The 16933-nt window shown below is 37.4% G+C and overlaps 1 protein-coding gene across 1 annotated transcript in view; it reads right to left on the bottom strand.

The window, feature by feature from the left end:
• Window positions 1-16933, bottom strand: part of LOC103259417 (mannosyl-oligosaccharide 1,2-alpha-mannosidase IB-like) — a gene marked incomplete at its 3' end in the record, with an annotated part of 96494 nt that overhangs the window by 32683 nt on the left and 46878 nt on the right. The window contains exons 3-5 of the mRNA XM_008057080.2: window positions 16438-16534; window positions 8706-8824; window positions 1179-1259 (exon numbers count right to left, since the gene is read on the bottom strand). Coding sequence (XP_008055271.1) covers window positions 1179-1259; window positions 8706-8824; window positions 16438-16534 — 297 coding nt within the window. The remainder of the gene's footprint in view (window positions 1-1178; window positions 1260-8705; window positions 8825-16437; window positions 16535-16933) is intronic.

Raw genomic sequence — 16933 nt, 5'->3', positions numbered from 1 at the left:
AATCAAAAATTAGCTGGGCGTGGTAGCACGCGCCTGTAATTCCAGCTACTTGGAAGGCTGAGGCGAAAGGATCGCCAGAGCCCAGCAGGTAGAGGTTGCGGTGGCCGGGAGCGGCCACTGCACTCCAGTATGGGCGACAGAGTGAGACTCCAACTCAAAAAAAAAAAAAATGTACATAAATACCTCAACTCTATATATAGAAAAACATGCAAAGATAGATGGATTATTCAAATACAAACATACATCATAAAAATCCAGAAGAAAAATGAAAATTTGTATTTTGCAGTAACACAAAGTCTTTCTAAAGACCAAAACCTAGAAGCCATTATCAGTGAACAAAAAAAAAAAAAAAAAACCCTAAAAATGACTGAACAAAGTAAGGACAACATTAAAGTGTGTCTTTACAATACATGCAACAAAAGATAATTTTTTTTATATTTACAAGGTGCTCTTACAAATTATCTAGACCCAAAAACCAATCCTAAATATGGGTAAAGCAGTTTCTCAAAAAAACCAAATAGAACCTCTTTTCATTTCTCTTTCTCCTACTCTTCAACCCCACTCCTTAACCATATGAACAGTAAAAAGGAATTTCCCACACCTGCTTCCCTGTTACCTGAGGTCTTAAGTATGCCCATGTGTACTATTACCAATATACCCAAGTATATCCATGTGTACTTCTCCTATCCAGAAAGGGGAACGAATTCAGAGTTGTTACTTATTATTACTTTTCTTATTATTATTTCCACAAATAAATTGCATTCAATTTCCAAACAGGAAATTTTAATAGTGAACCTCTGTGGTCTTGGCAGAATATGTATTAATTCTTCCAAATTCATTTCTTAATTTTGATCTTCTTAGTTTCTTTTCCCCCCTTGCTTGGACCATTTAATTGCAATGGCAAAATCCTGAGGAAGGATCAGTATTGCACAAGAGACATGACATATATAAAGCTAGAACCTGTGATGAATTTATGTTTTACTGAGAGTATCACAACAAAAAAATCGTGATTCCCAAGGAACAGTACTGCCTGAAGCATCTGGTTCTTTCAGCAAACCTTTAGATTAGTTTGATATTACTCAATTTAGAAAACCATAGGCTGCTAAGGAAATCTTTCCCTTTATTAAACTCCATTCATAACCCCTCCTCCCAAAACAATGTGTTGCTTGACTGCTCACCTCTTCTCCTGAAAGGTAATATGCAGCAAGCAGGCCTCCAATAAATCGAATGTTGACTTCAAACACGGACACCTCTGAATTCTGTGAAAACATATTGAAAATATTTGCAAATACATAACGCTTTATAGTTTTTAATTTATTTTCAGTATTTCATCTATTTCTCACAAATAAACTGTGAAAGATGTTTTTCCATGTTCTGTATCTCCATTTCTCATGCAACTGCAATCTTACCTCTTGTTTGTTAATGTCACTGAAACTCCTCTATTACTACCACCACAGTTTCCAAATTGCCAAAACCAACAAGCCATTTTCATGTACCTTACACAGTACATGATTGAAGTTATCGAGATGTTTAATATGTCGCTCACTGTCCCCTCCTCATGAAAGCCACCACTTCTTGAATTCTGTATCTCGATTCTAGAATAGCACCCTTTCTACTGGTGGTCCTTCTATTCTAACTACTACAGCACAATTCTTACTTCTAGCTCTTCCCATGAATTGTTGAGTATTTTCCTGGTATATATAAGTGTTAACGTAGACATCAAAAAAATGGTAAGAAGATGGATTATTCAGTTAATAATGTTGAGAAACCTGGTAAGAAATTAATGTAAATACTCACTTCACATATATATCCAAACAAAATCTAAATCATTTAGAAATAAATGTAAAAAAAAATAAAGAAGTAGAAGAAAATGTGACTATATGAACTTCCTTGAGAAAGTAGGTACTTTGTAGGCATAAAATCAATAGGTTTGATTAAAACACTGATGATAGACTTGAAATTTTCCTAAAATGCAAATTACCTATAAGAAAAAAAACTCAAGAAAATTAAAAAGCAAACAAACAGAAGGAAATCTGGCAATATTAATAACATTGCTACATAGTCTATATGTTTGCATTTAGATATAGATATAGATATTAATGGAAAATCCTAACACATGGAAAGAAAGTGAAAGCAACAGAGAATATGATCCAAGAATTCATAGAATTTATACAACTGACTAATATAAATATAACATTCTTAACTAATTTTTTAATAAGAATTTAAAGAAAATGTATTACTCTAAAGTCTTTCCAACATTCACAGGCAGAACACATCATTTGCTAACATAAGCACAGTTCTCCAATATAGAACTTTTACAATATGTTAATTTTTCATAGCATAATTGTCATCCCACTCTACCCCTGAAAGCAGAATGCTTAATACTACTTCATGTATAGCAACATACTACAGGGCACATAGTAGATATTAACTAAATATGAGAAAGAAGAGGGAGGTAGGGCCTTTATCCCTCACCAGAACCGTAGCAATAACTATCTAATCTAACCAGTTTCCCTGCTTTCGTGGTCACCCTCCTCCCTACACTCTATTCGGCATCTTACAGTTAGAGTGAGCCTTCTAAATCTTTTATCAGTTTAGGTCACTACTCTGTGCAAACCCTTACAATGGCAGCCCAGTATACCCAATAAAATGTCCGGTACGACCCAACACGCTCAGATCCCCTACGACCTCTTCAACATCTCTCCTACTAATACCCTTTGACTCACTTAATTATACAGACCTACTTGCTGTGCCCAGAATTGCCAAATTCAAAGCTCCTATGTCAGTCTTCACACTTGTTACCCTCGTATCTGGATGCCTTCCCTTCATGTAACTGAATGAATCACTCTATCCCTTTCTGCAGGTCTCTGAACAAAAGTCACCTAATCAGAAATATTTTTGCCTAATATAAAATGCCAGCCGGGCTCGGTGGCTCAGCCTGTCATCCCGCGCCTTTGGGAGGCTGAGGTGAGTGGATTGCCTGAGCCCGCGGGTTCGAGACCCGCCTGGGCAGCGAGATCTCATCGCTACAATCAATCAAAGAATCAGCTGGGCGTGGTAGCGCATGCCTGTAATTCCGGCTACTTGGACGGCTGAGGCGGAAGGATCGCCGGAGCCCAGCAGGTCGAGGCTGCGGTGGCCAGGAGCGGCCACTGCACACCAGTCTGGGTGACAGAGTGAGACTCCAACTCAATAAATAAATAAATAAATAAATAAGTAAATAAATAAATAAATAAATAAATAAATAAGATGCCAAATATAATGCCTAATATAAAATAGTGACTTTCATCACTAATACCCCTTACTCTTCATTATTTCCCACAATTAACGCACATCATCTAATTACTATATAATCATATGACAATGAAATATTTTTTATTCATAAAATTCACATCCCTCACTAGAGAGACAAAAGGTTATGAGACGTTCTAGTGAGAGAGAAGAAAGGGGAAAGAGACATTACAGATAGAAGAACTGAGAATTGAAAATTCTCAAAAATTCAAAAATTGATGAAACGTGTAAGTTCTCAGATTGATGAAACATTATGAGCCCTTTAAAGAAGAATTCACACATAGACATAAATGTAATAGAGTTATAGAATAAAGTGAAAAAGAAAATATTAGTACAAAGAAAAAATACATTACCTTTTAAAAAACAGATTGATAGCACACTTTCAAGAGCTTAACAGAAACAAAAAAGACGACAGAACTGTATCTTTATTTTCTTTTTTTAACTTTTAATTTTTTTATTTTAAAGATGTGGGGTATAATTCAGGGCTAGGTATACAAAATGCTCATTACGCAAGTATCCTTGTTGATGAGGTATGCAAATTCCCACTACTGCCAATCCTGCTTCCCCACTCCCCTCCCGGAAGCTTCCTGCTACTGCCAATCCTTTTCTTATAGTATTATGATAATTGTTCAAGGTCTGCTTATGAGTGAGAACATGTGACACTCAGAACTATACCTTTAAAAGGTTAAGAGAATGCCGGGCTCGGTGGCTCAGCCTGTAATCCCGTGCCTTGGGAGGCTGAGGAGAGTGGACTGCCTGAACCCGCGGGTTCGGGACCCACCCGGGCAACTTGGCGAGACTTCATCTCTACAATAAATCAAAAGGCAGTCGGGTGTGGTAGCGCGCGCCTGTAGTTCCAGCTACTCGGAAGGCTGAGGTGGAAGGATCGCTGGAGCCCAGCAGGTCGAGACTGCGGTGGCCGGGAGCAGCCACTGCACTCCAGTCTGGGCGACAAAGTGAGACTCTAACTCAAAATAAATAAATGAATAAATAAAAGATTAAGAGAAAATAATAACCAACCTCTAATTCTATTCTCAGCTTTAGTATCTATTAAAAGCGACTTATACCCACACGGCCCCTTACCAAAGAGTCTTTCAGTAGCCACGCCATCACCACATGCTCAAATCCTATTTACTCTTCTTTATTATTCTCCTCAGCACCTATAATCACCTGATATATATGTATAATATATCATCACAGTAATATACTATACTATATACTATATACTATATATACTATATATATAGTATATATATACTATATATACTATATAATATACTATAATCACAGTAATATATGTGACTTTAATTTTGTTTATAATTTTGCTCCCAACACTACAGTATTAACAAAAGAAAGAGATAATACTCTGTTTTTCACTCATAAGCAAACCTTGAACAATTATCATAATACTATAAGAAAGGGATTAGCATTAGTAGAAAACTCCCAGGAGTGGGGGGAGGGCGGGACTGGCAGTTGAGGGAAACTGCCAGGGGAGAGAGGGGCACACCTCATCAACAAGAGTACCTGCATAAGGAACATTTGTATACCTAACCCTGAATTGTACCCCACATCTTTAAAATAAAGAAAAAAAAAGACTGTTTTGTTCATTATTGTATCCACAGAATCTACTGCAAAGGAGGCATTCAATAAATCTATATATTCATTTATTTATCCATTACTTAATTTGGATATTTCAAATATAAGTTGGGACTAGACAATAATTGACAAGACACACGAGACAAGAGAGAGATAAGCTAAGTGACAACATTCTAAAATCCTTATGCTCTTCAGAAGGAAGATAAGAAACTAATACTCTGATAAACATACATATGAAAACTTTAAAGATAACTACGAAATTAACAGATATGGGAAGTAAAAATGATAAACTAAAGAAGAAAAAGAAGCCATGAAGCCATTTAATACAAAATAAAGAAGGAAAACAGAAAATCAAGTAAACGAAAAGTACAGCAGCAACAGAGTTGGCAAAAAGAGATGGGAGATCTAACTCCAAATATATATTATCATAGTAAATGCAAATATTTCAAACTTAACAGTTAAAAAACCCTAAGACAAGATAAAAAATAACAAAATTCAAATGTACACTATATGCAACAAACAGCTAAAGCATGACAGGTTGAAAGGGATTAAAAAAATGACTGTGCTGATTATTAAATTCTCAGGCTCAAATCCATTCTTCTATACTCTACTTTGTTTTATGGAGTTGGAACTCCACAAATGCATTTCATTTACCAGCTGACTATCTCTCAGGTCCTACCAGTAGAAAGTCCTAAAAGACAATACAAGGAAGAGGAAGACTGGAGGAAGGAGAAGAGACTTATCCCTTCCGGTTTACTTTCTGTTTTAGACAGTGTCACATCAGCCATGGTTCCACAGCCTGGCAGTGGTAACTGGTCCCACTGTCACACACACACAATCCCCAAACCAGCCTCACTGTTCCCGCTGAGAGAGGTCAAGCACTTAGCTAGGAGTGCCCTTCTCAGAGTTCTGAGTCCCAGCTCTGAGAAAGTCCTTCTAAGAGCTTCTAAGGTACCAGCAACACCTGGGCAGTACTGGGAACTAGTACTGCAGAGCCCAACCTACTAAAGTGTAATGCTCCCAACCTCTTCCCATTGTTCTCCCCGCCCCTGGATGGCAGCTGCTTCTTGTTTCCTAGAGTTACTATCTCTGTTATCACAAAGCTCTCTTTTTGCCTTTTCGATTCTCCATTATTTGATGAGCAATTCAAAACATTAAAACCTCTAGTTAAAATAAATGATATGGTTCTGGCTCCAGATTGAGCCCTGACTGATACAATGATATGCAAGGGAATTATCAGCCAAAATAAAGCTGCCATGTTAATGAACTGGAGTATGTAAGATGTAAGAGTATGCTAATTCTCTCCAAAATAATCTGTAAACTAAATGTGATCCTCATCAAAATTTCAACAGTTTTCCAGAACTTGAAAGAACAAAGGGCTGAGAACTAAAAAAACTTTCTCATAGAACAAGATTCAGATAGCGATATCAAGCTTCTTAAAAACATACTGTAGCTAAGATAGTTTAGTATTAATGTAGGGGTAAAGAAAAAAGCTAAGGGACAAAACTAAACTATGATGACTAACATATGACTAATGTGGCACGTAAAAATAGTAAGGAAATAAATGGTACCAGGATCAACTGACAGTGGCCTATTTCACCCTACATTAAAATAAAATAAAATAAAATAATCTATTTCAGACAGGCACAGTGGCTCTAGTCGGTAATCCCAGCACTTTGGGAGGCCAAGGCAGGAGAAGATCGTTTAAGTCCAGGAGATCAAGGCTGCAATGAGCCATGTTCATGTCACTGCACTCCAGCCTGAGAGAGAGAGCAAAACGCTGTAGCTTTTAAAAAAAAAAAAAAAGAAAGAAAAAAACTGTTTGGATTAAAGACTAAATGCAAAAGCAAAACTTTAAAACATTTAGAATAAAATATAAGAATATATCTATCTTCATGACCTAGAAACAGTGATTTATTTTAAAAGATACAAAAAGTATAATCTAGCCAGGCACAATGGCTCACACCTGTAACCCCAGCACTTTGGGAGGCTGAGGGAGGAGGATTGCTGAAGCCCAGGAGTTTGAGACCAGCCTGGGCAACATGGTGAGACCTCACTCCTCCAAAAAAATAAAAAAGTTAGCTGGGCATGGTGGCATGCACCTGTAGTCAGGAGGCTGAGAGGGGAGGATCCCATGCGCCCAGGAGGTCGAAGCTGCAGTGAGTCGTGATCGTGCCACTGCACTCTAGCCGGGGCAACAGAGTGAGACCCTGACTCAAAAAAAAGTACAACTGTACGATCTGTAAGGGCTACACAGAAAAAGAAGACATTTTTCAGCTTTCCTTACAGTTAGCTGGGGCTACATTAATAAAGTCTACAAGCAAAAAGTGGGGTGACTACCTCTTGGGAAGTATTCTTAAAGAATAGTCACCTGTCTTTCCCTCTGTCTCTTTCTCCTTTCTGTCAACCGGAAGGTGGATAAAATACCTGGGTCTTGGGCAACCATCTTGTAACCGCAAGTTTGAAGACACACACTAAAGTTAACAGAGCAACACACAAAGGATCCTAGGTCCTTGATGATCAAGGAGCCATTCCCACCAAGCCTGAACTGCTTACTTCAGTATGTGATTTACATAAAACAAAAATCAACATCTATCTCGTTTAAACTATTTTATATTGTTTTGTCCCACTCACTGCCAAACCTAAATTTAACTGATAATAAAAACTGTTCTAGTTAAGTCCAAATGCTAGACTAATATTAAAAGAAAGTAAATAGCTTTTTGTCTAGTTAGCACCGAGAAAGGCATCAGAGAAGAAATAATTATGGATTTAATTGCAGTTTAAATAACGAAGAGTCTGTCAAAGAGCACACATAGGAGTGAAGGATACTACAGTCAAAAGGAACAAGTACAATTACCACAAAAGATGATAATGAACATAACAAAAGCGTTCACACCTCATGTAAGTGAAGACTGGTGGCAATAAAAATAACTGCTATCCATCATGGAGCACTTAATATGTCCCAGATTGCCTCAAATAATCCTCACAATATTATAACAGAATAATAATTTTATAATGGAGGACCTTTCCGAAGCTGTGCTAGACTTAAAACTTAAGCAGTAGCACTTAACAACTACGCTGAAGTTCTGGAACAATGGGCACAGGCCTAACTATGAAGCTTCACCAAAGCAGTGCCAAATCATGAAACCTTTTACAAAAAAGAAACATTTATTTATAAAGTAGTTACGGTTTCCTGATACTTCTAGGTCATTGCACCCCTTCCCCACTGTCGCCTTAATGCATCTAACACACTGCTGCAAATGATAAGTAGAAGATGGTGAAAATTTGAGGCAAAAATTAAATAACAAGTATAGTCCCCAAAAGAAGAAAGAGCATTTAATAGTAGGATTTCTTTAAGGTGCTAATATGACGCTAACACCTATTATACTCAGTATCTAAGGCCGTTCAGGCTGCTATAACAAAATACCAAAAACCTCGTGGCCTGCCAACACGGATGTTTACTCCTCACCGTTCCGGAGACGGGAAAGTCCAAGAGCAAGGAGCCCACGGACTTGGGGCTGACGAGGGCCTGCGTTCCAGGGGTTCCAGTTCGCAGACGGCACCCTTGGGATTGCTGTGACCTCACGTGGCCGAAGAGGCAAGGCCTCTCTGGAGCCCATCTTATTGGGGTACTAATTCCATGCATGAGAGTTCTGCCCTCATGCCCTAATCACCTTCCAAAGGCCCCACCTTCTAACACCACCACATCAGTGATTAGATTTGAACAAACGAATTTCAGGGCACATTCATTCATAGCAGTTAGACACCATGTCTTTTCACCATAAACTTAAAAGATTAATCATCCATTGTATACTCACCACACTGAAATCAAGGTTTTCTTCAACCCATTTTTGCGCATCTAGGAACTCATCGTGAAGTCCCATGATGTAAAGGGTATCCAAAGCATCTACTATGGTAGCACCCAATTGTGAACTTCCTATATTTGAGAAGAAAAAACGCTGTCATTAAAAAGATTTCCTTCATACAAGATCTATTTTAATTTTTGTATATATACAAAAGCAAACTAAAGGAAGAAAACAAATACTCAACAATGCTCACTTTTCCTTTGCATAGATAATATACATAGTTTAATGTATTTTATTAAAGATGACATATTTGAGGCAGGTTAGCCAATATAGCTTAGAGGCAGATAAGTTTCTTGCAGGCAGGTCTAAATTAAAATAGGGGAAGCATCCATATATCTTTCTTATTGGTATACGACCTTCCACCAACCACTAGGCATACCAGACTTGACCACTTTGTGAGCTGGAATGTGGATCTACCAGTACAGTAAGTCATAAAAACAGTAGAGAATTACCCAAAGCACAGACATGATGGGGGGGGAGGGCCAAATCTACTTAGGCAGTAACTTTCATTATTTAAAAGTTCCTTGTGACCTTAAAGGGTTGAGAGATGGTAATCAAAACCCATGACCAGATAGATACCTGAGCAGTCCTCAGCAATTAGCTCATAGTGTGCTTAATCACCCTTGTTAAAGTATGTAAAGCTTCTTGTCAAAGGCAAGCATGTGCCCCTTCTCTTAAGGTACGCTGCTTTTTCTTGAGTGTGCCCCTTTTCTATCTAATAAATTCCTTCTTATAAAAACTCTCGAACATCTAGGCATAGACAGAACATACCGCAAGTTAGTAAGAGCCATCTACGAGAAAAACCACAGCCAGCACACTGCTAAACAGAAACTAGAACCATTTCCCCCAAAACCAGAACAAGACAAGGATGCCCACTCTCACCCCTCCTGTTCAACTTAATACTGGAAGTCCTAGCTAGAGCCATCAGACAAGAGAAGGAAATCAGGGGTATCCAAATAGGAAAAGAGGAAGTTAAGTTATTCCTGTTTGCAGGCGCCATGATTCTAACCTTGAAAACCCAAGAGAATCTGTCAAAAACCTCCTTGCACTGATAAAGGACTTTGGCCAAGTCTCAGGGTTTAAAACAAACGTCCAAAAGTCGGTCACATTCCTATATACCAACAACAAACAAACAGAAACCCAAATAAAAAGCAAAATCCCATTCCCAATAGCCACACATACACAAATGAAATACCCTAGCATCTTCCTAACCAGAGAAGTGAAAGACCTTTACAGCAAAAACTATAAAACATTGCTCAAATAAATCAAAGATGACACAAATGAAAAAAGTATTCCGTGCTCATGGATTGGAAGAATCAATATCGTTAAGATGTCCATCCTACCCAGGCAATCTCCAGATTCAACACCACACCCATTAAGTTACCAGCAGCATTTGAATCACACCTGGAAACGACAATGCAGGAAGTCATACAGAAGCACAAATGGCCACGAATCGTCAAAACAGTCCTCAGCCAAAACAAAACAAAACAAAACAAAATGGGCCAGCCGCTGGCCTCCACCTAGCAAAGTGATGGGATGACGAGGCTGAGCTCCCAAGCCCAGCCTCGGTGCTTCATCGAAAACAAACCAGAATTCCTGGCGCGGCAGTCCACGCCTGGAATCCCAGCACTCTGTGAGGCCGAGGCGGGACTTTAAACTTCCCAGACTTTAAACTTCATTATAAAGCTACAATAATCAAAACAGCCTGGTCTTGGTACAAGAACAGGCATACAGACCAATGGAACAGGACAGAGATTCCAGAAGCAAAGCCTCAATTCCTCAACCAACTCATCTTCGACAAAGCCTCCACTATCAACCACTGGGGAGAGGAGAACGTATTTCAGTAAACAGTACTGAGAAAACCGGCTGACCACATAGAGAAGATTAACACAAGACCCCTACTTGTCACCATACACAAAAATCAACTCTAAATGGATCAAAGACCTAAACCTAAAACCTTAAACAAACTATAAGAGCCTTAGAGACACCCTTACGGAAATTGGAACTGGAAACCAATTCCTGATCCAAACCCCAAGTGCTCTTGCCATAAGATTTAAGACAAGTGGGACCTCATCAAATTGATAAGCTTCTGCAAAGCCAAAGAAACCATCAAGAGAGTAGGGAGACAGCCCACAGACTGGTAAAAATTATTTGTCAACTGTATATCTGACAAAGGCCTAACATCTAGGATCTACAAGGAACTAAATGTGCCGAAAAGAAAAAAAACCAAGCAGCTCCATTACAAAGTGGACAAAAGATATGAGAAGATACTTCTCAAAAGAAGACATATAAGCAGCCAATAGACATATGAAAAAATGCTCAGCCTCACTAGTCATCAAAGAAACGCAAATGAAAACCACACTGAGATACCACCTAACTCCAGTCAAGATGGCCATCATCAATAACTCAAAAAACAACGGATGCTGGAGAGGATGCGGTGAAAAGGGACCACTTCTACACTGTTGGTGGGAGTGTAAACTAGTATGAACTCTGTGCAAAACAGTTTGGCGATTCCTAAAAGGTCTAAAAACCAACCTTCCATACCACCCTGTAATCCCCCTGCTGGGAATATACCCAGAGGAACTCAAATCACTCTACAAAAAATATACTGGGCAACCCTCTTCCAGGTCCTCTCCCGCTTGGGAGCTTTTTTTTGTCAGAATAAACTCCTGCTTTCTTACCTCTGGAAAAAAGAAAAAGAAAAAGACACCTACACATACATGTTTACTGCAGCATTATTCACAATAGCAAAAACACGGAACCAACTATACTGCCCATAGAAAGAAGGCCAGATAAAAAAATGTGGTACATGTACACGATGGAATATTACACAATCATAAAGAAGGACAAAATTATGAACATCACAGCAACTTGGATGGACTTAGTGTCTATAATACTGAGTGATCTATCAAGAAACAAAGAACTGAGTACCACATGTTCTCACTCATAAGCAGACCTTTAACAATTATTATACTACTATAAGAATGAGATTGGCAGTAGTGGGAAACTGTCAGGGAATGGGGGGACACACCTCATCAACAAGGGCACCCGCATAATGAACATTTGTATACCTAACCCTGAACTGTACCCCACACATCTTTAAAATAAAAAATTTAAAAATAAAATAATAAAACCTAGATGCCTAGGCAGCATCCTGCCTGTCAGAAAAATAAATAAACAAACATGCAAATAAATAAATTCTTTCTTAAACTTTACTTTGGATTCACTCTGAAATTCTTTTCTCTGATGCAATCATGAGCCCATGGAGCAACTATACCACACCTCACCCAGCATCACATTTGTAACTAATAGGAAGGTTAAAAAAAACTAAAAGAATAATTCTTTCTCATATTCTGCCTGGTCAGAATATGAGGTATCTATCTACTTAATTGAGATAGGAAAAAAAAGACTATTAATTCAAGAAAAGGGGAGGGTTGTTCGAGATGACAAGCCAAGTCATAAGGAAACTATGTCTTTCTGGTCCAAATTCACAAGAAAGACAAAAAAAAATTTAAATAATAATAAATGTGTAACAAGGCTAGCTATCCATAATGGAACAGAAACTTAATAATCTTAAACAATCAAAAAGCATGTAAATAATACTGAAAAGGGAAACCACAGCACAAAATATGAGCAGAGAAAAATCAAAATAATAAGACGCACCCACTTTCGAAAGAATCCTGATCATAAAAGAAATGTCCCACAGAGGAAGAGAGAAAAGGAGGGAGAAAGAGGAGGAGACAGGGAGGAAGGGAGGCAGGAGGAATGAGTTCAGAGCAAACCTAACTGATGCGCAAGCCAGATAATGAAAACGTAAGACAAGAAACAAGCCAATCTTATGAATAACTGCACAAATCCGAAATAAAATAGCAAAACATCTAGTTTTACTACCTGTAAAAAATTCAGTAGCATAGTAAAAGAGTAAGTAACAGAGAACAGACAGGTTATCCCGAGTCCCCTGAAGGCAATTATTATTTCTTTCTTCTGAAAAAGAAAATCATCACACAGCTTACTGCTTACACTAACATGGCTTTACTGTTGCACTGTCTTCATCAACACGAATGTACTATTCTAGCAGTTCTTGCCCAGAAAGATAAAAGTTCTAAGAAAATTTTATTGTTCATTCCAGGAACTTTCTGAAAGACTCATCAACTCTTCAGAAAGTCTTCAAACTGATGGTTTACATTTCAATACTCTGCACTCCCTGCCCATGAATCCTTCTCTTACCAATTCTTAACTCGTATATCATGACTCTTACCCAATCATAACTGTCCCCTCTCCTGTCCCCAACCCCCCAACTGAAAGATCCACCTTAAACCATACTTAAAGTCTCAATTTTGTCCTTCTCCCTCTGAAAGGCTAACACTGTGAGGCAGTGATCTCCTTGACACATTAACAGCTTTGTCTTATCAACAGGTTTTCTCGGTCAGCATTCAATTATTACTTAATTCACATTTGCCATTCACTATTTTTTTCCTTTCTTCTCCCATTCCTCTTTGTAGTGGGTAAAAATTGTTTTCTTCTGATGGTTTAAAGCTATACAAATTTGTTCTAATGATGGTTAACTTACATGTCATTTTCTTGCTCAAGTGCTCCTAATAATTTCTTCAACTTATCAATACATATATCCCTTAGCTAACAAGAGAAATATTCCAATACACTCTGATCAATTCCTTGGTCTTCTTCCTTCTCAGTTCCCTTCGTGCTGATATTTTCTAGAAAGTTAGTCTGGATTACTACATACTTTCCTCTCACTTTTCTTGTTCTTCAGCTTTTTATTAAGATAAAAACTTTGGGCTCACGTCTATAATCCCAGTACTTTGGGAGGCCGAGGTGAGAGGATTGCCTGAGCCCACGGGTTTGAGACCAGCCTGGGCAACTTGGTGAGACCTCATCTCTACAATAAATTTAAAAGAAGAAAAAACAGGCAGGCGTGGTGGCACGTGCCTGTAGTTCCAGTTAACTTGCAAGGCTGAGACAGAAGGATCACCTGAGCCCATCAGGTCGAGGCTGTGGTGGCCATGAACATGCCACTGCACTTCAGCCTGGGAGACAGAGTGAGACTCTAAGTCACAAAAAAAAAAAAAAAAGGATAAAAACTTTGGCCGGGAGCGGTGGCTGATGACTATAATCCCAAAACCTTGGAAGACCAAGGTAGAAGAACTGTTTGAGCCTAGGAGTTTGAGACCAACTTGGACAACATAGCAAGATCTCATCTCTAGACAAAATCAAAAAATTAATGGGCATGGTGGCGCACACCTGTAATTTTAACTACTCAAGAGGCTGAGGCAGAAAGACTCTCTGAGCCCAGGTGAACCATTATCATGCCACTGCACTCCAGCCTGGACAACAGAGGGAGATCCTGGCTTAAAAAAAAAAAGATCACTTTATCAAGCCATTTAACTACCCCTATATCCACATCTCCTGCATAATTTCTTGAATATATATCTTTTTATTTTAGCATCTCTTCCAAAACATTTAATGAGCTTATTTTAAATCCTTGAAAGTACTGTTTGTGTTCTTAATTCAATGTTTGCAGGTAGCTGTGCTCCTCTGTTATCTAATGATTTATGCAGTCCTACAAACACATATTTCTCTAAGGTGCTGACTGCTCTAGAATGGAAAAAAGCCTGGCCCACCTGTCCTGTACCAGTTCTGGGTAGTTTAACCAAGTGCCACGAACTACAGAGCTGAAGGAAGAAAAGGCATCATCAAACCACCAGCTGTGATTACGATGCCTTATCCCGGCAGCTCAAGACTTCAACAGGAAAAAAAGAACAGCCCTGACACCACCCTTGGTTCAAAGAAGTCACACAACTATGACATTGTCGAACATGAAAAACATCATGAAAGCTCAGTATGAGAACACGGAACTCAACTAAAACAGTTCTCAGAGAAATTTATAACTTAAAACAGTTATACTATCTAATAAGAACAAATGAAATTAAATTCAACATTCTACTAAGTAAAAAAAAGAAAAAGAAACGTGGGCAACAAAATATAAAAATTAGAAAAGCTAAAGGCAGCAGTTGATGAATTATAAATAAAGAAAATTGTCAAAATAATAAATTCAAGAGACGGTTCTACAACAAGAACTATACAATGAATCTAACATTAACCCCAATTTTTTAAAAGTGGACAAGGTAAAACAAAAAACACAAAATAAATAAAAATGCAACCACTCAAACATTTAATAAAAACATCACCTAATTTTAACTACTGAAAATTCAGCAGATTGTTGTTATTTTTGTTTTTTCTACCACTTCACTATAATTTTCTTCTCACAATGGGCTTCCTATGGTTGAAATTAATTTTCCTCTATCTTTAAGGTTTACTAAAGCAGTATCAGGACCAGAATCTATTTGACAAATGTTAACGCATTAGGTATTTGAAAAAAATTTAAAAATTAACATCTAATCCTTATTTTTCAGCATGTTTATACTCCAATCCTTTAAAAACAGGTACAGTTTACCGCTGAGTTTAAAACAAAGAAATAGTTACTTAAAAGGATAGTATGTTTCAATGTCTTATAAACAGAATGTCTTTTACTGCACTAATGCCTCATATTGTGACATCTATAAAGCAATGGGAACTTTCCAATCTATAACCTCCATTGGGGAAATACACTCTATTTCATCACATGACAAAGTAAATATGAGATCTCTATCAGTCACTGATTATCTAAAGAAATTATTTTCCTTTACTCCTCCACCACACCACCTCTCAAACCCAGGAGAAATTTTTGTTATAAACATTTTCTTTTTTGACCAAAAACAAGCAACAACAAACAAATTATAAGGGAAATCATAGCATTAGAAAAATTCTTTCAAAATATCACAAAGAAAATTGCTGCTATTTGGATTACTGTGAGGGCATACTATAAGTAATAAAGAAAATTATACTACATATGACCAGTTTGTGTGTCTTTTTACTCTCTTAAAATTTTCTGGCTTTCATCTCTCATTATGTAAAAGATAATCATAACATCAAGAAGAATTTAAAATGGAGAAAAAGAGTGAAGACTACAAAGAGTAGCTTGACATTTTTCAAGACCTATCTTTGGGTTTAGTAAAAGTCATTCGTTGAATTAATTAAGTTACACCTTGAGTAGGTTAAACAGGCAAGTTTTACAAGAAGAATAAGCTCAAGAGAAGTAGAGTAAACAAACTCGAAATGAACACAGCTCGTCCTCAAGACTTCAGTCACACAACTCATTGCTCATTCTTCCTTAGTAACTATGAATGTACAACATAACCGACTCAATTTACCAAGCAAATCACTTTGGGCATGTTACTTTTTTTTTCTTTTGGTACATAGCACTACTGGAATTTCCTATCCTGTCCCTCTTTCTCTATAATGTATCAGAATTTGTACTGTGTTGAAGAAAAAATTACAAGTAGGTACCTATCTTTCATGACATTAAAGAAAAAAAGTACAGAAAAAAGCTTCAAAATACTTAGCTAAATGACTAAAGTATCCATATGTACACAGATAATCTACCAGATTATCTGAGTATTCCAAAGGACCTGGAACTAAATCTTGACTAAAACTTGCAAAAAAAAAAGTTTCGTCAAATTATAGTTTCATAGAAATACTCCAATTTTATAAAGTACTTCAATAATTAGATCTTGTTTTAAATGACAGAAGCAGAAAATGGAAGAGCAATTGAAAAACGCAAACTTACCAAATATGTTAGTGGAGTGTCCTTTCCTTGCAATAGGTCTGAGTTCATTATGTCCCCAACCATATGTCCTATAATTATCCCAGGCATGTTTCATCATCTAAAGACAGAAAAATTATAGTCCATCAATTAAATGTTTCTGACTGTTATTTTTCTATTTCACAAAATTTAGGGTTTATTACTATATCCTTGCCCATTCTCCTCCATTAGTATATTATTAAATTAACATTTTTATCAATGTGAAAGCACATGTAACTATATAACAGGAAAAAAACAGGTATAATAGACAAGTCCTTTTTCTTGGGGAGGCAGATGTCTGAGCATTCTTTCTTTTTAAGAAATGTCCAATCCTTTTGTGAATGACTCCCTTCCCTCACTGATTATGACAAGAGTTATCAATCAAGAGATTCTGCTTCTATCCCTAATTAACTAGAAAATTCCTTATCCTTAGACCAGAGAGATCAGCAAACTTTAACTCTACAGTTGTACAAAAGTAGTC

The sequence above is a fragment of the Carlito syrichta genome, unplaced genomic scaffold (assembly GCF_000164805.1).
Source record: "Carlito syrichta isolate Samal-C Ts95f unplaced genomic scaffold, Tarsius_syrichta-2.0.1 Scaffold302717, whole genome shotgun sequence".
Classification (NCBI taxonomy): Eukaryota; Metazoa; Chordata; class Mammalia; order Primates; family Tarsiidae; genus Carlito; species Carlito syrichta.
The sequence above is the reverse complement of the archived record's forward strand: the minus strand, read 5'-3'. Positions and strand labels throughout refer to the sequence as shown.